Source organism: Microplitis mediator, chromosome 7 (genome assembly GCF_029852145.1).
Source record: "Microplitis mediator isolate UGA2020A chromosome 7, iyMicMedi2.1, whole genome shotgun sequence".
NCBI lineage: Eukaryota > Metazoa > Arthropoda > Insecta > Hymenoptera > Braconidae > Microplitis > Microplitis mediator.
In genome coordinates, this window is record NC_079975.1 from 18,882,666 (window position 1) to 18,907,154 (window position 24,489).

The 24,489-nt window shown below is 26.4% G+C and overlaps 2 protein-coding genes across 4 annotated transcripts; one reads left to right on the forward strand and one right to left on the reverse strand.

The window, feature by feature from the left end:
• The first annotated feature begins 1,535 nt into the window (after positions 1-1,535).
• LOC130672237 (uncharacterized) lies at positions 1,536-11,288 on the forward strand. 3 transcript variants are annotated; one of them, XM_057476668.1, is made up of 8 exons: positions 1,536-1,848; positions 1,981-2,054; positions 5,324-7,016; positions 7,715-7,881; positions 7,974-8,103; positions 9,303-9,566; positions 10,322-10,543; positions 10,615-11,288. In XM_057476668.1, the coding sequence occupies exons 3-8, from the start codon at positions 5,532-5,534 to the stop codon at positions 11,053-11,055; spliced, it is 2,709 nt and encodes a 902-aa protein (XP_057332651.1). In that variant the 5' UTR covers positions 1,536-1,848; positions 1,981-2,054; positions 5,324-5,531; the 3' UTR covers positions 11,056-11,288. The 3 variants fall into 3 exon arrangements, with proteins under 3 accessions (XP_057332651.1, XP_057332650.1, XP_057332652.1); XM_057476667.1 differs by lacking the exon at positions 1,981-2,054; XM_057476669.1 differs by lacking the exons at positions 1,536-1,848; positions 1,981-2,054 and adding an exon at positions 3,084-3,230.
• An 88-nt stretch (positions 11,289-11,376) lies between these two features.
• On the reverse strand, positions 11,377-19,729 carry LOC130672238 (lactosylceramide 4-alpha-galactosyltransferase-like). Its single transcript, XM_057476671.1, has 4 exons — positions 18,982-19,729; positions 17,196-17,592; positions 13,429-13,639; positions 11,377-11,834 (listed from the first exon to the last, which is right to left on the reverse strand). The coding sequence occupies exons 1-4, from the start codon at positions 19,205-19,207 to the stop codon at positions 11,565-11,567; spliced, it is 1,104 nt and encodes a 367-aa protein (XP_057332654.1). The 5' UTR covers positions 19,208-19,729; the 3' UTR covers positions 11,377-11,564.
• Between the last annotated feature and the right edge of the window lie 4,760 nt (positions 19,730-24,489).

Sequence of the window (24,489 nt, forward strand, 5' to 3'; positions counted from 1 at the left end):
TTCATAAAGAACTGACGTTTTTTGTGTTTTATAATCTTTAAAGTTAATACTCCAATCGGACGCAATTTACCCCGCTTTTACACGGGTATTTTTAACACCGGTGTACTACTCCTCTTACACCGGTGTAATTTCATTTTTACACCGGGCGGAGTTAAAACGAGTCCATTTTTAACACCGCTCTTTTTACAGTGTACACTTTAAAAAATTAAAGTAGAATTTTTAATGAACATAAAATTTAACTAATTACAAATTTATGTTCTATGTAAGTAATTCAAATACTGAGTGGGATTGGACTTCAAAAAGTTTTTTAAATACAGTGCTAACTTTTTTTTTAAAAACCGCAATTAGTTTTTGATAAAAGTGTAGCAAAAATTCGTCTTGAGAACAGTGTTTCAAAAACGTCTCATTTTACTCAAAATTTTTTGACGTAAAGTTCTAAATCTACAATTTTTTTCACTATTAAAATCCAGATCACAAAAATAACGTAAATTTCCTCTTTTGACTTAATTTTATGTTAATTAAGCCAAAACAAAGTCAAATTTGACTTTTTTTGACTTAAATGGATACTAAGTAGGTCAAGTTGACTAAAAGCAAGTCAAAATCAAATGTGTTTTTCGTTAATTTTTGACTTGCTTTTGGTTAACTTGACCTACTTAGTACCCATTTGAGACAAAAAACAAAATTTAAGTTATTTTTTTGGCCTGAGAATCTCAAAAGTTAAAAAAGGTTCACCTTGAAGTTCTCGTCTGTCTCAAATTTACGCAAAAAATTTTTACTTGTCCTAAGAAATTTTTTGCGTTATGAATTGAAATCGAAAATTTTTTTGAGCCAAGAAAAAATCTTTTGGGGTCAGCAAAAGATTCTTGCGTCAAAAAATTTTTTCTAGTCCTTAGAAAATTTTAGTTTTCATTTCACAATGCAAGATTTTTCTTGCGCCAGGAAACGACATCCTTTTTTTCTATGTAAACGTTCTACATGCATGCATGCCAATCTTTTTTGAAATCATTTTGGAACGAATTTTTTTTTTTACAGGAAAATTTTTGCTACAAAATCGTTCGTATTTAAAAACTAATTATACATAAAAAAAAATTTCAATTCAAATTCAGCTTTTTCGAATAATTATCAACTTTAAAATTGATATTATTTCAAGTTATCTGACTTATGGACAATAAAAAAACAATTATTGAAGTAAAATAAAATGAAACTCATTGTGATTTTAATTTTCATGACATTTATGACTCAAAAATTAAAGTAATGTAAAAATAAAGTATATAAATAAGTTAATTTATATTGAAAATTTTTGACAGATTCATAATTGTCAATAATTTTTGAATAATTTGCTTTAAATTTTTAACAGTGGACATAAATTGACTTTGATTACGAAATAAAAGTAGATTACATTAAAGATGTCATCATTCAATAAACAATAAATCAGTCAGTTTTTAAAAGAAAATATTTACGGCTTTATGATGGTACAGTGCGCAAGAGCGCAAATATTACGAGGCTTGCGCTACGGGTCTTCAAGGTATTTTACAATAGATAGTCAACTAAAATTTATTCTTCTCCAAGCTTCTTGATAACTTGTGTTGTTATTTAAAAGTACCCAATATTTTACTTTATTTTCAAATTTAAATCCCACATTTGTTATTTATTATTGACAGCCAAGTAAAATTTCATCCAAATATTATACAATAAAAATAATTATTCCAACATTAAGTTTTAATCATAAAATAATTATCATATAAATTTTTAAAACCACCTTAGCAATTTTTTATTTAATTACAAAAAAAATATCTGTGATATTTAAAAAAAATTTAAGTACTTAAATATCAACTGATCGTTTTCGCAGTAAGTTTCATAATTTATTTACTATAAAATTTAATTATTTTCTTATTATTAGTATTAGCTATCAGTATTTTTATGTACATAAACTGAAAAATAATCCTGGCACGATCCTAGAAATATATTTTTGTCTTTCAGTTTTACAGTGATAAATTATAGACAAAAAACTAGAAATACACACACTAAAACTCTTCTATTTGCAGCATGAACAGGTGATTATTATTTAAGCCCTTTATTATTTTTATTTTATTTACATTTACTTTATTATGTACATATTTATGTCTTATGTTTTATTAAATCAGAATCGTATTAATTTTTAAATATTGTATCGAAACCAAAGGCAAATATAAAAAGCAATGATTTATGTACATTATCATTTGACTCAGCCATCAAAAAAGATAAGAGCAAACATCAAGATATTGAAATTTTAAATCTTAAATTTTAAAATTAAAACAAAAGTTTTAACATTTTTTTTTTTTTTTACAAGGTTATCATATCAGCATACTTATCTCAAGTATAATTAAATATTATATATTCCAAATATAGATATATATTTTTAAGTTAAATATAATAGTACCCTAATAAATATCGATTCCGTTTTCTCTGACGCATACGCCGATTGACCTTAATGGATTATTCTCGTGTAGGGTAGCGTAAAGATTTGATACACTTAGATTTCAAATAATATATATAAGGGCTTTTTCATCCCCATTGCTTACTATCAGCAAAAAAAAAAAAAAAAAAAAGAAAAGAAAACTTGAATAATTTTTTAATTCCTAAAATTTTAATGAAAGAAAATGAAAAAAAAAAAAAAAGGAACGAATAATTTACAAAAATTGTTGTTAATTTTAAATTAATATTTACAAATTATGATTATGATATTAAAATCAGAAGCTTTCCAAGTTCTGAAAATCGATTAGTTGGTAGCCATGGTGACGCACTTGGCGGCTAGCACTCCCCATTTTCAAGGATATCGTTAAACTTTCTTTACATATATCACGATTGTTTTATTATATTATTTCCTGATAATAAATCTAACAATGAAACGTTGAAAAATTGAACGTCAATAATTACTTTTGTATCATTTTATAAATAAACTCTGTTATGTTTACTAATATTACATATTATTTATCAAATATTTAACTTTACGATTCTGATTTAAGATGTATAATTATTTTTAATTGAATAATAATAAGTTGTTTTTTTTAATCATCGTATTATTTACAGTTATGAGTTGTGAACATTAAGATTAATTTATTATTATTTTTTTTATTATGTATTATTTGTACTCTCGATTGCTAGTAGTCGCACGCACATTCCTAAACAAAAAAACCCAATCACGCAATGTACTCGCACTAGAATTTAAAAGTATATACTTTATCTCAATGGTAAGTGAATTATTGAGTTATTTATTGATTTTTGCTATAAATATTAGTATTAATAAATTAAATGATTGAAAAAGTTAAAACTGAAAGGGTATAAGTGAAAAAAAAAAAAAAAAAAAAAAAAAATTGTGCTGATGCTGGTTCCGATTATTCAACGTAATGATCTTTTCGAAAAAAAATTTTTTTATGCTTACTAACTAAAAAAAGAAAAAATTTTTCTAAGTAGTAAATAAATAAAAATCATTACATTATTAATTTCATATCTGAGTTGAAAAATGATTTTCTTAATAGAAGGGAATCGCAATTTATTTACACAGAAAAAAAGGATTTCTTGGTACAAAAAAAATTTTTCATTATGAAATGAAGACAAATTTTTTTTTAGGACTCGAAAAAATTTATTGCGACAAGAAGTTATTTTTTTGCTTAAGAAATTTTTTTCTTGTCCCAAGAAAATTTCGTTTTCAATTCATAATGCAAAAAAATTCTTAGGGCAAATAAGCATTTTTTGCACCACGAAATTGTTTTTTTCTGTGCACTGTTCCATAAAAAAAAATCAGCATATCTCTTGCTGAATTCAGATTTCTATGATTAAGAAAATTATTTTCAATGATATCTTGAAATTTTCGTACTAAAAGATTGAACATTTCCAAGTGCATAATTTCTTGTAAGAAAAAAATACAATATTTCTAAAAGTTTTTCCGTTTTCTACAAATATATGATAATATTTTTAAATATCTCAAATCACATGGTGCGAAAATGGTATAAGTGCAAAAATTTTTTTTCACTGTACTATTGATTCACAATTATGTTGATATTTAATCATGTATAATCAATATATGAAAATAAACAGGGAAAAAGGAAAGAAAATTGAAATTAGTTTAATTATTGAAAAAAAGAACACTTAAAAAATTATAGTTTCTATAACTAACAGGATTTTTTAACGAAAAAGTGTTAAGGTTGCAGCTTATACTGTAATTTATACAATATTTTTTAAAAACTACATAGTGTTAAAATACAGGCTTTACAATTTTTTGTCCGAAGAGTCTATTTTCACTAACGAAAATGTAATTTTTCAAGTTTTCTTTTTTCAATAGAAGAAAGAAAATGACACTACAGGAGACGAAAAAAAAATTTTTAATTTTTTAAAGACGGAAAAAGAATCTGAAAGAAGCCATAACACCATACACTGAGAAAAAATCATTTCCTTGGATCAATAAATGATTCGTTACTTAACTCTAAAAAATAAATTCATATGTGAAGAAAATGCTTAATTCAAATTTTCAATAAATTTATTTATTCAAATCAAAATTACTTGGGTCGAGTTAGTGTTCTAATTGCTAAGATAATTTTTTTTCATTCAAAAAAGTATTTCTTGGTTCTTTTATCAAGCGATTAATTGATTTCAAATTTTCAATAAAATAATTTTTCACCACAAAATTGTGTCTCCTCTCAAAAAAATTTATTTTGAATTCTCAGTGTATCAGATTACGAAGATTAATTTTTTCTTTCGATTCAATGCTGTATTTTCTTCTGAATTTTTCAGAATAAGTAGTACAAGAAAAAAAAAACTTCCCGTTAAAATGGTAAAAGTACAGAAGAATTCCATTTTTCTTATACAGAAAAAAAGAACTTCTCGACGAAAAAAAAAATTTATTCACCCCAATAAAATTTTGGGATTATGAATTGAAAACGAAAATCATCTTGGGGCGAGAAAAAGTTTCTTGCGCGAAGAAACTTTTTCTAATCGTAAGAAAATTTTTGTTTTCATTTCAAAATGTAAAATTTTACTTGTGCTTAGAAATTCTTTTTTTTTCTATGTACAGTTTCACGAATTGCAATTTATTTAACAGTATAAAAGTGAAATTATCACCAAACAATTTGAATAATTACAGTATTTAGTCGATGACGAGAACTTTTAATGAGATATTAATTTTAAAATTCCATAGTTCAGTTTTTAAAAAATGTCACCTGTGCCCTTTCAGTTCAAACCTTTTCAAATGTATATAGATATATAATATTAGTATAATAACTTAATTTATAACAAAAGGTAATATTGAAGTAATAAATGTATTAACAAACAATGAAATGATTAACAGGAGGCGAAACGAGAAAAAAAAGCGTGTATGCTGAGGCGTTGGTGGACTAGCGTCAGACGATTAACGAGCATACGAGAAGTCCTTATGCTCAGTAAACCGATTTATCGTCGTTACATTATTCCGTGCAATATTCAAGGACTGAAGGGTTGGCCCCGTCGTTGGACTCACTCTAGTAGCAATAATTACATTTAGAAGAAGATTGTAAATTATGTCAGACGACAGATTAAACGATAATTATATTACAACTGAGGATAAAATAACGAATAATCTCTTGGAAAGGGAAATGAAAACTTGCGTAGTCAGTAATACTAAATATAATAATAATAATAATAATAATAATCATAATAATATTAATAACAACACAAAAAATGATGGCGATAGTTATACTAAAATAAAATCGAAAAGTAGAGGATTGTATTTAAAAAAAGATAGTCCAAAGAAGGGACCAGCACCTTTAGTCAGTTGGCATAATGATAGTCCAACTTTTAGTACCACTTCACCAAATTCATATACTCAGGATGATGCAAATGATAACAATGACTCCGGTTCAAGAAAAAGTTCTGGAATCGGAAGAGATTCAAGTTTAGCTCTTACCATGGACCGTTCAAGTGTTGATACATTATCGTCAAATAAAAATGATAGCGAATGCGAGAGTGAAAGCTGGTTGACACCCAGTGGTGATAAATCTAAAAATAAACAAGATGAAAAATTAAATAATGAAAAAGCAGAAGTTAATTCATCTGCTGAATCATCAGTTGTTGATTTAGCTTATGATTTTAAAAAAAATATTAGAAAAAATGGTAATAGTAATTTGGATGTCGAATCGTGTGATGATGAAAGTGGTCCTAAAATACCGGATGGTGGATGGGGTTGGATGGTCGTAATGGCATCACTGGTAATTTCACTTATAGCTGACGGGGTATCATTTAGTTTTGGTTTGCTGTACATCGAGTTTCTTGTTGAATTTGGAGCTTCAAAATCAAAAACCGCTTGGATTGGTTCACTGTTTATGGCCGTCCCGTTACTCTGTGGTCCTGTAATGTCTGCTCTTGTTGACAGATATGGCTGCAGAAATATGACTATACTTGGTGGCATGATATCAGGCCTTGGTTTTATTTTAAGCTCTTTTAGCACTACCATTGAGGTAATGTATTTGACATTCGGAGTACTCGCGGGTATGGGTTTAGGTCTGTGCTACGTTACGGCAGTCGTTAGTATTGCATATTGGTTTGATAAGAAGCGTACCCTTGCTGTGGGTTTAGGTGCTTGTGGCACCGGTATAGGTACATTTCTTTATGCCCCGATGACTACGTATTTTATCTCTGAGTATGGCTGGAGAGGTACTTGTCTTCTCTTAGCGGGTACATTTTTTAATCTTATCGTTTGTGGTACTATAATGAGGGATCCAGAATGGTGGATTATTGAACAGAACAAACAGCAATCAATTGGATCTCCTAGAAAATCTATTGTTAGATCAGAAGGTGGAAGATCATGCTCTGCTATGAGTGTTGAAGATTTTCCGGGAATCGAGGAATTGAGAAAATTATTGAAAAGTGGAAATACACCTGAATGCCATTTACAAAGCCTAAGTACAAGTACTAGAACTCCTTGTAATGATACACCTGATTCAAATGGATATCCCGGATTCAGAAGTGTTGTCAATCTTCCAACTTTTGTACGACAGAGTGAAAAAGTTGAGTTTTTGTTTTATTTTCATACAAGCACGTATTAAAAAAATAATATATAGTATCATATATTTTTTCAACATAAAAATATATAGTTCCTTATATTTTTCCATTCAGGTATTTTGGCCACTTTAAAAATATAATCATATATTTTCATATTTATATGAACTCTTACATTTTATAGATATATTAATTTATATATTATAAATTATATATAAATGATGTATTTTTAAATGTATAATTCACATTAAATTAATATATTTTTTTTTTTACATGAAAAACATATTTTATAAAATATAATAATTTTTATGTGGTATAAATATAATGATTCATAACTTTTTTCGTTATAATAAATACATATAATATAAAATTAATGAAAAATTATATATTCGCTATATATGTAACACTACATTAGGATCATACATATTTTAACATGTATAATTTGATATTTAATATGCATATATATTAGTATATACGTACCCTCGTATCTTCAGACATATAATGGAAAAAAATAAAATTCAATATATGGTTGTAGATATATATTTAAAAACATATTTAAATTGGCCACATATATTGTATGATATTCTAAATATAATTTTACATATATTTTAAACAACTATGGTTTTTTCACACGAGATATTTTTACAAAAATACTTCGTTTAACGAAATACTTTTATTTAATTAAAATATTTAATAATTTTTACAGGTACCGTTAGAAGTACTTGAATCGTTATCGACGAATTCTCGGCTTTATAATGTTATTTTAGAAAATTATCCAAGTCTTGTACTTTGTCGAAGTATTTCAGATAAAAATGTTGATCAATCTCCAACTGGTGATAGTTCTAATAAAGCTGGAGTTACAATGTCTATGAGGTAATCAAATTGCTCTGATTTTTTGTATGTTTTTATTTTTATTAATTATTATATTTTTATAATATTTATTTATTAAATTAAAATTATTATAGGATTAAACAGGCAAAGGAAAAAAATGCTGGGGTAATTTGTGGTGTTGTAAAAGATTCTTGTCCAGGATTTGAGTGCACTATTGACCCGACTAAAACGAACACATCGAAAATGAAGAAGGATTTAGAAGAGGTAAGTCATTTATTATTATTTTATTTTTTTTAATTACAATATTTGTAATAATATTGCTTCTAAAAAGAATTTTTCACCACACATGCATCCAGTTTAAATTTTTGCCCTGTTTAAAGGAAAAAAAATCTTTCTTTTCTTCCCGTGTAAAAAAAAGTCGTTAAAAAAAGGTGGAAAAAGTGTTGATTATTCTAAACTTCTTAACTTAAGACAATGACAAACTTTTTTCAAACGATTTTTAAACTTCTGAAGATACAAAGAACATAACAATTTACTTAATACTGTAAATGAAAATTTTTTGACTTTTTTGTAAACTTTTTTTGGTTCCATTAGAAGCGCTAGGTTTCATAATTTTTTTCAGTACAAAATACGTTCAGAAAAAGTTGATTTTGAACTATTTCTGAATGTTTTGTTTCTTAGTATATCTTAATAATGTTATCCCTAGCGGATCCGAATTAGGTAAATTACAGTAATTTACCGCCAAATACCGTAATGTACGGTATTCAGGCGAATTGTCGTAAATTACCGTAAAATAGGCAGTTTACCGCAGAGTACGGCAAATTACGGTAATTTGCGGTAAAATGCCGCATTTCACTGCTGTATTTTCCAGTAAAAGTACAGTATTTTCCCGCACAATTGCGATACCATTGCGGTATTTTACCGTAAAATTCCGCATTTTGCGGTAATTGCCGTAGAATTCGGCAAATTTTCAGTAAACTACGGTGTTTTACGGTAATTCACCGTAATTCGGATCCGCTAGGGAAAACATCTTATAGGACATTCATTGTTTTTTTTTTTAATTTTCAAAAGTTTGAAAAATGTTCAAAAAAAGTTCGTCGTATCACATTTTGAAGTTTAGAATAGTCAACGCTTTTTTAACCTTTCTTCAACAATTGTTTTTACACGGATTTTATGAGAGACAGATGATAAAAATTAGTGCATGTGCCATTTTTCCCACAAACAGAAGCAAAAATGTAAGCTTCCAGGTACAGATCTGGTGAAAAATCGTATACACACCACGGAAGAAGGTAGGATGTCCCAATTCGCGTGTTTGCCATCCTCGCCTTCGGCTTGGGTAGACAATCATACACGCGGATTGACATAACCTACTTCCCTCTCTTGGTGTGTAATGTACTATTTTTTTATGATACCTGGGTTGAAACTAAAAAATTAATTTATTAATGAATTTATTTTAAAATCAGACAATAGAGCATGAAAAATCAAAATGTTTTTCAAAACATCATGTTCCTGGTGTAAGTTGTGATATTGTCAGAACTGACTCATTACCATGGCTTAGACGACAATTCAATACAAATACTCATTACTTCAAGGATATTAGAGTACATAGAAATTCTGTGATGTATCGTGGTGCAGTACTTAATTTACACAAATACAGATTAAGAGCAAGTAGTTGTCCTAATATTTATAGAAATAGTATGACAACTCTTGCTAAAGAAAATGAAGAGGTTTGTGTTATTTATGTTATACTTTAATTATATTATATTATACGGTTATGATCTAACAAGAAAAACTACAAATTTTGAAAAAACCTATAATTTTATTTCTATCATAAGTACAAAAATAATTTAACATATTTCATAATTTAAAAATAAGTATAAATACAATTATTTATTTTTAATACTTGCTAAATTTGTACTGAGATTTACTTTGTCATTGAAATGATCAACATACATTCCAAAAAAATATATATAAATTAAGGGTATGCAAAGAATTTTAATTATTTGTCAATTTTCGAATTTTAAAAAATATCTTAATTATTCGTAAATTACAATCATAAATTTTTTATACTTAAAATTGTTATCGAACTAATGATTGTATAAAAAATCGAATAATTCGTTAGTTTTAAAATTATTTATAAATTTTCGTATCATTCGATTGGAATTGGAATATTTGGTGAGAACTTCAAACATAAAATTGTCATTGAATTAATGATTATAGTTGAAGTTTTCACTGGATATTAAAATTTCAATTGAATAAAACGAAAATTTATGAGTAATTTGCTATTCGCACACTCCTTATATAAATTAATAATAAAGATATCAAATACTTAATATACATAAAATTATCAGCAACTAAAATTACATTTGTACTTGAATTTTCATACTTTTATCATATGACACTATTATATTTTTTATAAAGTAAAATGAATTTACACTTGAGTGGCAATTAAATAAATAAAATAACTAAAATATTATTTCAGAAGTGGTATAGTGAATTAGTAGATCTATTAAAGGGTATGATGGACTTTTCGATGTTTCTGGAATTGCACTTTTTATTACTGTCTTTATCAACGATATTGCTGTTCACCTGGTTCATCGTGCCTTACTTTTATCTCGCGGAACATTTAACAAGAAACGGGTATTCCGAAGCTGATGGCGCGAATCTTCTCAGCGTTATTGGAATTACAAACACAATAGGAATGGTAATAATTTACACGCTTAATTAAATTATAAATATCAATAAAACATTTAATAATATAAAATTAATTAATAGATTGGTCTTGGCTGGGCTGGTGATCAACCTTGGATGAATGTAAGCAAAACATATGCAGGATGTTTAGTTGCATGTGGTATTGCAACAATATTTATGAGTATATTTACTCATTATTACACTCTCCTTATGGTGAGTGCAGCACTCTTTGGATTATTTTTTGCCAGCAACTTCAGTTTCACACCAGTCATTCTTGTTGAATTAATTCCATTGGAAAGATTTACTACTGCTTACGGGCTTAGTTTACTGTGTCAAGGAATCGGCAATCTTCTAGGACCTCCACTAGCCGGATTAATATTTGATATTACAAATTCTTGGGATCTTTCATTTTTATTGGCTGGTGGTTGGATAATAGCATCTGGTTTTCTCATGGGTATTATTCCGTATACGAAAAACCGTAAAATATGGGGAAGTGGTCCCATTGAAATGGAACTGTATGGATAATAATTATATCGATACTTATTACTTTAATATAATTTATAATTTTTTAAATAATTATTTTTTATTTATTCATTTTTTTCTTGATTTATTTTTTGACTGTTGATCAACTATCCAAAGATTTTATTGCTGTTTGATATATTAAGTATTACATTATTAACTTGTATAAACATTATATTATAAATATTTAACAATATATGTTACGATTGTTATTTATTACATTTATAAAAGCCATATAATTATATACAGTGATACAAAAAAAAAAAATATGTAGAAAATAAAAAAAAATGTGTGAGTATTTATACCACAATTAATAATCAAGTCATGCCGTTATACAATAAAGTGTCTAGTAAAACAAAAAAAAAAAAAAAAACAAAATGAATATGTTTAACAAGATAACGCTATTGAATTTTTATTACGCTACCAATTTAAAAAACGGCTCTTCAATAATCACAGAAGGATTTTTTTTTTTATTTTAATTTATTAATTTAATTGGTTCACTTTAAAAAATAATATCAAAATACTTCACCACAATTATTATAAACTTGAGGACAATATTGGTTAGCTATAGTAGCATAAGGTACATCACTTCCAACTTTAATTATTTCAGAATGACTTAGTTTATTCCAGACATGAATTGCATATGCATTTTCAATTACCTTTAGTACTTTGGTTTTATTTTTAGAGTCAAAGTATTGCTTCCACATCTTATAGTGAATTGGATAAAATGCTGAAGGTGGATAAACCGTGAATCCGTGACAACGTTTACTTGTCATATCACGTGCCTGATAAATAATTCACCATTTATAAATAAATAAATAAATAAATTTGTTATGATAAAAAATAAAAAACTTATTTACAGTTAAAGCCATTCGCAGACAGTATTCACCACTTTTTAAAAATTTCGAATGTCATAAGCGTGGGAGTTAAACGAAATTTGGAAAATAAATTTTAGTAAAATCTTCATGCCAATTTTATAATTCGAATTTTCAAATTTTGTGGGCTAAAATTTATTTACCGAATTTCGTTTGACTGCTAAATGATAACAATTGTAAGTAATTTTTTAAAATTCTATGTCTCGGCGACATTGCAACTACGTCGTCTTTTTTAAAATTAATGCTTTAATTATTTTTTAATTAATTAATACAATTATGACAATTGAGAGTCATTGCATATTTTTAAAAAAATGGCCCTTAAGAATCATTTATATACACTGTTAAAAATTTTAAAAATTTTCAAGAATAATTTTCATGGAAATTAAAATAATCTCCTATGAAATAGTATATTGTGTGACAAGGGATGAAATAAGACGATTTCGAACTAGGGTGAGGTTGGCTGCTCAAGCCGCAGGCGAGGGCTGACATCACCCGCAGTCTGAAATCGTGTTTTATCCTGAGTCACACACTATATATTTTTCATGATTACCTGCATCGGAACTCCAAGATTCTGTGTCAGCAGCCAGTAAGAAACAAGTTAATTTCAAGCCGATGATGCGGAGAACTGTTAGAGAATGAGAAATCTGTGATTTACAGTCACTTATTTAATAGTAAATAAGACAAAAATATTAATTTCACTCATTTCTCAGTAATTTTATTTGGTTAATTAAAACTGTCACTTAAAAAATGAAATGAGTAAACTGAAGTGACAAGCAAACAAATGCGAGTAATAAGGCTGGAAATGAACATTAAATATAACTAACACCGTGCAGAAACAATTGTGTTTCTTCCCAAGGGAAGGTATTTTTGAATTACGAATTCGCTAGCAGTTGTTTGCAGCATCGGCTTGAAATTCGCTTGTTTCGACGGGCTGTAGAGACACTAAAACTTTAAGTTTCGATCAGGTATCATGAAAAAAATAATTTTAAACGGAAATTATAGATTTAAAAAAATACTATTAGGTTTAAAATGAACATTATTTAAAACTTTAAAATTAATTGACTTATGGGTAATAAAAAAACAATCATTAAAATGAAATAAAATTTAAATACAGTGTGATTTTAATTTTTATAATATTTATGATTTGGAAATTTAAAGTAATATAAAAATAAAGAATACACAAAAAAAAATTTTTTTTGACGCAAGCAATAGTTTGCATGATAAATTGAAAACAAAAAATTTTCTTAAGACTTGAAAAAATTTCTTGGCGCATGAAATTTTTTCTAGTCCATAAAAATTTTTGTTTTCAATTCGTTGTACAAAAAACTTTTGAAGAAAGTAAAAGTTTTCTTGAAGCGAGTAAAAATCCTTTTTTCCTGTTTATAAAAACATGTTAATTTATATTTTATAATTCTGAGTATAATAACTTCAAGTAATTTGCTTTAACTTTTAGGGAAAATTTTTAACAGTTTATATATTTATAAAAATTTTATTTTACACTTACATATTTTGTAGCGCATATTTTTTGAAGCGTCCTGGTAATAACACCAGGCCCATTATTACCCCAAATATCACCACGGAAATTTTTTTTTAAATCACGTAAACAGGCATCAGCTATTTGTCGACCAAGATGTGATGGCCCAAATCCTATTACACCTGCAGCAACGTCATCCCAACTTTCTGCACCCGTAAAATCCGTAAGTTTTTCTAATGAGCTGTAGAAAAATATTTTTTATTTTAATGATAATAATAATAATCATAATGAATAAAACTTTAAAACTTATTTCTAAATAAAATTATTTTTAAATAAGCTGTAAGAAGTCTTACTATATATAACTATTTATAATTTTTTTACATTTATGTTCAAACACAATTATCTACAGTGTAAAAATAGAATACATCTGCGAAGTTTGAATCCATATATAAAATTGCTTTGAAGTATATAATTAACTTTGATTTTAAAACAGCGATGTCAATAAAAAATAAAATTTATTATAAATAATACTTAATAATAAAAAAAAAAAGATTTCTACTCGTCGATTAGTTCATCAAGTGTTGGTTGGTTCTATTAATAGTAAATTGATTTTAACGCAGTACATATATATGATTTTAAATGACAACTAAGTTAATAATCAATACAACAAAACGCTTCCGACCGTAAAACAGATGTATTAAGTAAAAACTAAACGATTTATACTCGAGCACACGTTGAAATATCAATTTCTCTAAACAACTAAATAGACTCGACAAATCGAAGTACTTTTTTTTCGTAATATTATTAATTTTGTTTCAATAATAATTTTACGTAAATATGTGTTCAATTGCAATTACGATTACATAACGGAATATCTATGACAAAAGTGTCCAGAAATTTATTAGTCACCAAAAGATAAAATATTTAATCATAAAATAATGAAAACAGTAAGATTCCGAAACTATAAATATTGAAATAACCAGCACACTGTAAAAAACTTGCGGAGTGAACGCGGATTTAATCCGGAGTGAATGCAGAGCGGATGACTGCGTTTATTTATTTAATACCCTTGGAGTAAAATTCTCTCCGAAATGGAGTTTATTTTAATATTAAAACTCCGAATCAAAGTGCATGCAGATTTAAATAAAATCCAGATCACTCCGAAATCACTCCTCTGAAAAAACAAACTCCTTATTTACTTTGTATGAGGAGTAATTTTTTTAAACGCCGGAACTCCGAGTAAATTCGGATTTAAATAAAATCCGTAATCACTCTGAATTCACTCGTAATTTCTTACAGTGCCGTATTAATTTATAAATTAATTAAATTCCCGAAATCATACAATGTCCTCTTTTTAGAATTTTTATGTGTAATATAGTAAGTAGAAATTTTCGAATTATTGATAATCAGTTTTTGAATTCGAATAATAAATTAAAAAGTAGACTATTCAAAAAACTTTAATCATTCGTAAATTATTAAAAAAAAAAATTTTATAATTTATCCCAAGTTCGAATCAAATAATTCAAAAACTTATGAGTAACTAAATAATATAAAAATACGCACGGGCCGGAAGGGAAAGGACGGGTCTTTTTTTTCTATCACTCTCAAGTGGAAGACCTGTACTATCCTCATTACACACTGATAGAAGGTTTTTATCAGTGCAGTTAATGGAAACTTTGTCTAAGTTTTCCATGACTAACGAAAATTTTTTTTAAATTCAAACGTAGGTTCCTAGATTATAGGGTGCGTTCCGAAATTCCCTGTGAGAAACTTGTAGCCTACAGCTGCTCGCAACGCATTTTGCAATACACTCATAGAGTAAGTAATGCATCGAGCCCCGTTTTTAATTTATAGTGTTTAAAGTTTTTGTTTGAGAGAAAAGTTTGGACAAAAATAACAATAAAATTTAATTAAAAGAACTTATAAGAATTTTAACCGATCTGATGCCAGTATTATTTTGTATATTTAAATTTATTAAATATTGATTGATAAATTTTTGTATTTCTTATTCGTACTTTCAGTTCTTAGTTTTAATGGACAAATGACGAAAAATAACATATAGTAACAATAATTTAATTGTTATCTTTTTTTAAGTTAAACACTGGTCATTTTGAATTTAATATCTGAAACTATTTTGACTCAAGAATTGTTCGGAATACAAGCAATTGTTACGTCTAACATATGCAAAAGAAAGATAAACCTCATCCACAGACTCTTATTTTGAGTCAATACATTTAAGCCCTTTACTCGGGCGACAGATATAAGACGAAGGGAGATTTTAAATTGTGACTAAAGTTTAGACTATGCTGACACATGGCACTTCAGGTCCGTTAGCCATTATATTTGTTAATATAAGAAGTCTAAAGGTGCTAGAAATAAGAGTCCTGATTTATTCATATGAATAGTTACATTATCGGTAGTACAGTGGCACGTATTATATCCTTGACTTGACCTCTAAGTTGCCACATGCGGGGTACCATTTGGGATAAGAGAGGTGGTCTTTATTAAACGCGATGACTATTAGAAAAGGTTTTAGAGAGCTAGCTTGGACAATCATAGATATATATATATATAAAGAGAAAGAACAACAGAAATAAATTATGAAAAATAATGTTATGCTTATGAATGTGGAACTGTTTGTCGGAGAATTTTTGACACTTAAGGCCATTATAAAGATTTTTAAGTATTAGTATAACAACGTATACTAATTCAGCTGAAAATGTAAATGAATTTAAATATCATTATTTTCCCTTTTTTAATTTTCAATTATAAAAATTGCTGTAACTCATAAACTCATAAACTATCAGTCGGAGCAACTTAGCTTTGAGTACCTTCATTAAAGAGGATGAAATTTCTTTCAAATTTATGTTTCCTTTGTTCCCCTATACTTAGCGGTTCGTCCTAAAAAATGCAAAAATCACGACTTTCGTCAAAAAATTTAGTTCGATAGCTCTTACTGGTGAACCAGCGCGAGCTACATTAAAAAGTCCAAAAGCAATTTTAAAAAGCATGGAATCTCCTACAAGATTTTATAATTCGTTTCTCAATATCATGAAAAGCAGCTCAGCATTAGAAATTTGAAAATAAAAAAAAAAATTTTTTTACATGCATTTTAAATGGGAAAAAATCAAATTGAAATAGTAAGTACTTAGCATTGGAATTAAGAGCTCATATTTGGTGAGAATTTTTTTTTTTCGATGTAGATTGAGATTTTGCTTGAGCACTTAAAAAAAAAAAACATTTGCAGAAATGAATCACTCTATTGTACATACATTTTTATAAATATACATTTTTAATAGGGATATGTCGTATTCCCTACTATATTTATTATATATTTTGTATTCTCTGTTATCTTTTATATATATATATTATATAATTTTGTGTTCTCTACTCTGATCATAACACAATCTCAGAAATATTCTTATTAAACCTAAAGAACAAAAAAATTGTTTGAAACTCAGTGGAATAATATATATTCGACATAAGTATTTATATAAATTTATTTTAGCGTTTTAGTTATTATTATGACTCATGAATATTATTATTGCCATAGATATTTGTCATCTCAGTAATTGCGGAAAGAAAAATGGTTGAAATGTATGATCAATCACTTCTTTATTTTCTATGACTCAAGTTAACTCGGTTCATTAACAGTTTATCAGACAGCTGTAGTCTTAATTAAGAGAAATTGATGCAGTTATTATTCTAGCTTCTCTATAAAATATCACGGGCTCACGTCATATAAAAATAAATTTAATTATAAAAATGAATATAATTTAAATAAATAAATTACTCACGATTTAACAACAACATCGAGGTCAAGATAAATCCCCGGAAATTTCCAAAGCGTAAGGTACCTGAGTATATCAGACATGTGACTTCGTGGCCATCGACTAGATTTAAGGACATTACTTGCCCACCACTCTTCAATAGGAGTATTTTTAACATATTTTTCCATGAATATCCTTCTGATGTGAATATTTTTATAGCTCATTAAATGTTTGATAATATTCTTGGTAGCGTTAGAAAAATTCATGTTACTTAAAACGAGTAAATAAATATTTGTTCCAGGGTTCATTTTTGCGGCTGATTCAACAGCGCAAGATTGACGTGCATTTAAAACTATTCCGTCATCAAAGCATGATGTCTCGTGAAAAAATATATTTTTACCACCAATCAGCCTGTCTCCATCCGCTAATTAACATAAATAAATATACTCATTAATAATTATTAATAAAAATGAATAAATAACTATATATAATGATTATTCATCCGAAAAAACCAAAATGATAAAAATTTTTTTTTCTTTTTTTTTTTAAATTGTTGTCATGATTAAGAATGTTTTTCTTTCTCTTGACAACTATTTTTGGTTTTATATTACTCAAAAAAAATTATTTTTTCAGAAGTTTCGGCTTGTCCATTTTGCCCCAGGTTTCATGCGTAGGGCTAAAAATGCGCAAACATCGGATTTATAGTAATTAAAGAAAAAAAAAAAATTTTTTTTTTATCAAAATTTCAGGGGGGCCGCTCTGCCCCACCTCCCCCTAAGTATATTTCTAAAGATACACAGAAAAAAAAACATTTCTTGGCGCAAGAAATATTTTGCATTATGAATTAAAGACAAAAATTTTCTTAGAACTGAAAAAAATTTCTCGACGCAAGAAACTTTGTTTCGCCCAAATAAATTTTTTCTTGTTCTAAGAAAACTTTTTAATGCCCCAAAAAAAATTTTTGTTTTCAATTTATGCGAAAAATTTCTTGGGGCAAGTGAAAATTTTCTTGGGACGAGTAGAAGTTTTTGGCGCCAAAAAATCTCTCTTGTCTGTATATGATTTTCCACATATTGAACTTGATGTTTTTCTTACATCTAAAGATATATGGGTAAATATGTGTTACTACACATGAATGTTAAATTTAATATTATACATGTTAAAATATGTATGATCCTGATATAGTATTCTACATATATAGCGAATATATAATTTTTCATGAATTTTATATTATCTGTACTTATTATATCGAAAATATATAAATCATTATATGTGCCCATATATTTTTCTAATGTATATGAAATATATTTTCTGCCATATATCATCAAATATATATGAAAGCCCTATAAAATATCCTCTTACGCGACCACATATACTTGCAAAAAAAATGACTTTAAAAATTATCAGAAATACCTTACTGGATCTAAAAATGTAAAAAAAAATTAATATAACGAATTGGGGCATATATATATCATATAAAAATGATTATATTTTACAAAATATTTTTTTCATGTAAAAAAAAAATATATATTAATGTAAGGTATTGTGAATCATACATTAAAAAATACATAGTTCATATATAATTTATAAAATACGAATTAATATATATAAAAAAAGCATGAGTTCATGTAAGTGTTAAAATATATGATTATATTTAAAACGGCCAAAATATCTATATAAGAAAACATAAGGTATTACATATTTTTCATACATTTTTATGTTGTAAAAATATATTATACCATATATTTTTTTTCATAAGGGCAAACATATGTTGAAATAAATTTTTTAAAAAAGTTAAGATAAAAATAAATACCTTTCATGTCAAAAGTTTCAATCGAATTAAAATTTGATGGTTCACTATAACACGAAATATCTTCAATTGATGAAGAATTAAATTTCGCAATTAATTCATTATTGCAGCTTAGTACAAATATAAATAATAAAATACCACATCCACTACTAATTATTATTTTTTTCCTCATTTTAACTACCTTTTTTATTGAATTTATAAAAATATTAATATATATTCCGATTATCATATCGATAATACCTTCAAAAATTTATTTTCTCACAGTATCCTCACCATCGTCACCACTAATATTTTTAGCTTCACTCATTTTATTGATAAGATATAACTAATTACCTTTTAAAATGTTGAAATAAATCTAATTTCTAATAGTCACTTCTACATGTTGACTTTTTTATCTAAATATAACACTAAAGTGTGCGGTCGTATTCATCCTTTTACATGACAGCTTTTGTATAAACATTTAATACCAAACCCTACTGTCAATAGTACGCATGTGTTGATCAATTATAAATTTTATGAAAATCAACACATACTTTTAAAGTCGTAAGTAGTAAATACTTGTTTTAGTGACTCCAAAATTTTTTTTGTTATCGATTAATTAAAAATAAAAGATGACTTAAGTCATGAGAGTAAATAATTTAAATAAATAGTTTATTTTATATACTACGTAATAACAAGTACATAAGTACATTCTCTTCTTGCGTTATATGTCTATTCAGCGGCCTCGCATTTATTCAACTAACTACCAGACCTCGACATCGTTGTGTTTCTTGGGTGGAGTAGGATATTCGTGAAAAATCAATAAACAAAACCATCACTATATGACACAAGGCAACACGTGGTGAATTCTATTGTCAAATGGTTTAGGTGTAAATTTAAAATATATTTATAGTAAACAATTACAGTTTATTGTAATTTATTTATTATGAATCAATGTAAAAAATAATGTTTTATTTATTTAATAAATTTTAATAAGAGCAGACTTAATTATTGATAAGGTACCAATGTGTAAATTATTGAAACTTTATATTATTTACCTGAATACTAATCTTCAAAATTTCATTAAAATTTAAAAGTTATAAGTATTAAAATTGCGCTGTCTCACATCCTTGATAATTAGACCAATAAGTGATTCACAGTACTCCGGATAATACAGTTGTTGTTGTTTATTTTTAAAGTTTATACAACATTTCGTCGGTTTCCCGACCTTATCAAGTGATAAATATTTTTATGTCGAGTCTTTACAATTTTCAAAATGGCTTAGGATATAAAATTTTTAAACCTTTCAGTGCACTGAAAAAAAAATTGATTTGGAGTAAAGAAATGATCCGATTGCTGCAAATGAATGATAGTTGGGTCACGTGCTTCAAATATATATAGTATCACCAAATTTTCTGTTATTCGTTACAAATTTAATATTTTTACCACGAACATATCATTTACTTGTCACAAATAAATGATATATTTCAATCAAATTATAAAATTATTTGAATCAACTGTCATATTTACATGTACCAAGTTCATTTATTTGTCATTAAGAAATATTTTTAAAAAAGCCACAAATAAATTTATTTATTTGCGACAAATATTTTTCACTTTTGTCACTAGAACTAAATATCTTCAATGGTTTATATGAACATTTTAAGAATAATAATACTTATAATCCTAGACAATTCATTCCTAGTGTATAATAAAAAAAAATTCGGACGAACAAATTTCGTGACGTCTATGAAAACTGCGAATTCCATTGAAATTATATTTCATGTCAATAATTGGTACCTTACTTGAGTGATCATATATACTCTATATTTATTAAAAAATTTTATTTATCAATTATTATTAATAATTACTAATTATTACCATCCAATTGTTCGTGATCACTGCTACAATAAACGATAACTTCTAACATTTCCTGATTAAAAGAAACGATTTGCAATGTCAAATGTCTATAAGAAAGGAAATTAAAAAGTATTAAAACGCATCAAAAAATATAAAAAATTTTTTTTTTCTAATCATTTTAAATCGTTTCTTTTAATAAGGGATACTTTTAATAGTTTCAATTAGGTTTTCTATTATATATTTAAATGTAAGTACATACATTTCAATATAAGGATTTTGATAATACATAAAAATAAATAAATTTGTGAACTTGAAATAATTATTTTATACATCCAAATAATCACATATATTTTTTTTAATATCAGTGGTTCTGTTTTGTTCTTGATAAATGTATATCATTCTAACTATAATTTTATGTACTGATTATAATTATGACACTTTGGCAGTGAGCGAGATTTTGACGAGTGTGTGATAATAAACTTAGAGTACTTTGCAAGCCCATATATACTACTATTTATTTTTTTTAATATCCATACGTATATATGAAAAAAAAAATAATTTATAACTTTTAAGTACAAGGTATATTTTTTCTAATAAATATTGTATATAAATACAACAATTTAAGAACTGTAATAATAAAATATAATTTTTGAATTTTATGGGCGTATGCAGTAGTCATAAAAAAATCTACAAACCAGCTATTTTTTAAACAGATTAGATATTTCGATACATTATATATTTTTTTAAATATAATACAATGGGAGATACGACTTAATCAAGACAGATAGAGTGTGAGTAATATTAAGACATTAGAAAATATCTGAGTAACGGAGGGTCAAATTTAAAATTTCGAAGTAAAAAAAAAAAAAGATATTTTTTCTATTACATTGTAAAAAAATTGCGGAGTGAACCCGGATTTAATCTGGAGCGGATGACTATTTATTTATTTGATCTCCTTGGAGTAAAATTCACTCCAAAAAAGAGTTTATTTTATTATTAAAAGTCCGAATCGGAGTGAATGCGGATTTCAATCAAATCCAGATCACTTCGAAATCACTCCGCTGAAAAAATAAACTCCCTATTTACTCCAAATGCGGAGTGTTCTTTTCACCAACTCCGGAACTACGAGTGACGGAGTAAATTCGGATTTACATAAAATCCATAATCACTCCCAATTTTCTAGTGTATTTTGTATATCTTCAAATAGAAATGTATAAAAGAATAGTTTAAACTAGGAAGTTATAATACTGATCATTGAATATATCATGATAATTATATATTAATAAAAAAATTATAACGGCTCTGTTTCAAAAATCTCACAGAATCCAATGAAATCTTATAAATTCTCATAGAAGTTTTTTTAAGAATGAATGAATTCAATGAGGAAATGCTATATGGTCTTGCCTAGGCTTTATACATGCAACTATGAGAATCTATTTTTTTTTTTTAGCAGGAGGTCGACTTTATAACAATACGTACCCAAGAGGTTGAAGGTTAATTCGTAATAATCTATTTTATTGACTGAATTAGTCAGATAGTTAACATAATTGAAACATAATTCGATATAGATAAAATAAAGTTTGTTTTAAATATCTCAAGTTTACATTTTTTTAATCGTAAATAAGTCATTTATTTTATATAATTTTAGTTACATTAATGTTCGGAGTACAAAAATAATAATTCACATCTGATATTTATATCATATCCGGTTATCATTATGACACCTCTTCCGTGATTATAATCAGTTTGTTAGTAAATTACAATGGGTGACGATTTTCGATATAAATGATGGTTGTGTAAAAAAACAAAGCGAAAAATATAATCTCATTTTAATTAAAATTTTCTTTTCGCATACTCATAAATTAATTAATTCATGTTCACTTTCTGTGTTAGTAATAAATTAGCTGTAAAAAAAATTAAAAAATAACTTCTTTGCGATTAAAATAAACTCACTATAAAATTACTAGAGATAAACCAATTAGATTTATATTGAAAATACATCTACAATAATCCGGTTTGCAAGATCTTATTAATTATTGAAATTATTGAAATAAAAAAAAAATTATACTATACCACAGAAAGAAATTTAAGATTTTAATATGACCTTCTGAATGTTTATTACATATTATATATAAATGTATACAAGTACTGAATAAAAACCTGTTTGAATATAACAAAAACAGACATGCATGCTTTTGAGTTATAAATATATTCTAGTTGTAGTATTATATATCGGTAAAAAAACATTTTTTTAACCACTTCCTTTTTAACAGATTAACTTAATAATTGTGTTATAGTTTAAATAACTTGATAGGAGGAAGTGTAAATATTGATTTTCGTAATATTTTTACTTTTACTTGTGTTAAATCTGTAAAAAAAAGACAACAATGATGAATAATTATTGGTTATTTTTTTAATATAATTTTAAATTTTGACCATTTGAGTTTATCATAATTCTTTAAATCATCTTACAATAGGAATTTTAATAAAATGATTATGTGCGTGCGTATTTCATATTCTCAATAATTTTATTAAAAAATGTATTAATATTCGAATTGAAATAATTTTTAATTTTATTGTTGAAAATGATTATTTGTAAAATATTTTCACTGACCACTTAATCTTAAAACTACTTTATTTACGATTATGAATTCAAAAAATCATTCAATAGTTAAAATTAATTTTCATTTTTACAAATTTCGTGAAAATTTACTGTATAATTTTACATAGTTAATAATTTTAAACTGCTGTTAATATTCAATTTAAAATTTTGTATTTTATTGCATTTATTTTCTTCTATTTTTATTTTCAAAAATGTCATTTATTCCCAACAAATTATGAAAAGATTTGATTTTTGAAACCTATATCTAATTAATATTTTATATAATTAGTTGTCTGTCATATTTTTTTTATTTACTTATTTTTAAATTTACGCTGAATAGCAACAGTCACAAAATAATATACATATCACATTTTTAAAAGAATTAGAAACTCGATATCAAATCAACCATCAAAATTTGCTATTTACTGATTACTTTTTAGCTCAAGATTTAACAGAAGATGAGACATTTTATTTTTAAAAACTTCTAATCTAGAAGAATTTAAAATATCAACTGGTAAATTTCTCCAAAGTCGTATCAATGATACAATAAACGAGCGTTCATAAAAATTAAGTGCCAACAATTGCAATTGGGAATGCGGTTACGAAGAATAAAAGACGTTGATTTTATTTGATGAGTGAGAATTCAGTTTTATTGAAAAATTAATTAAGCTTATTTACAATAATATCTCACATTGATCTTTTTTTTGTATTTAATTTTCCATTATCAGTATAATTCTTGTTAAAATACTGAAATAACGTCGTGTAAAAACAAAGTCGTTAATAAAAGGCTGAAAAAGTGTTGACTATATTCTGAACTTTAAAACTTGACATAACAATTAACTTTTTTTAAACGATTTTCAAACTTTTGAAAATTCAAAGGAAAAAACAATGATAGACTTAATACTGTTAAAATATGGTATTAAAAAAAAGTTAAGAAATTTAAAAATCAGCTTTTTCCGGCCGTACTTTGCACTGAAAAAACAAAGTGAAAAATTTATCACTTTCAATGGGCAGTCGTAAAAAGTTTACAAAAGAGTCTAAATTCGTATGATACTGAAGTTAGCCGACGT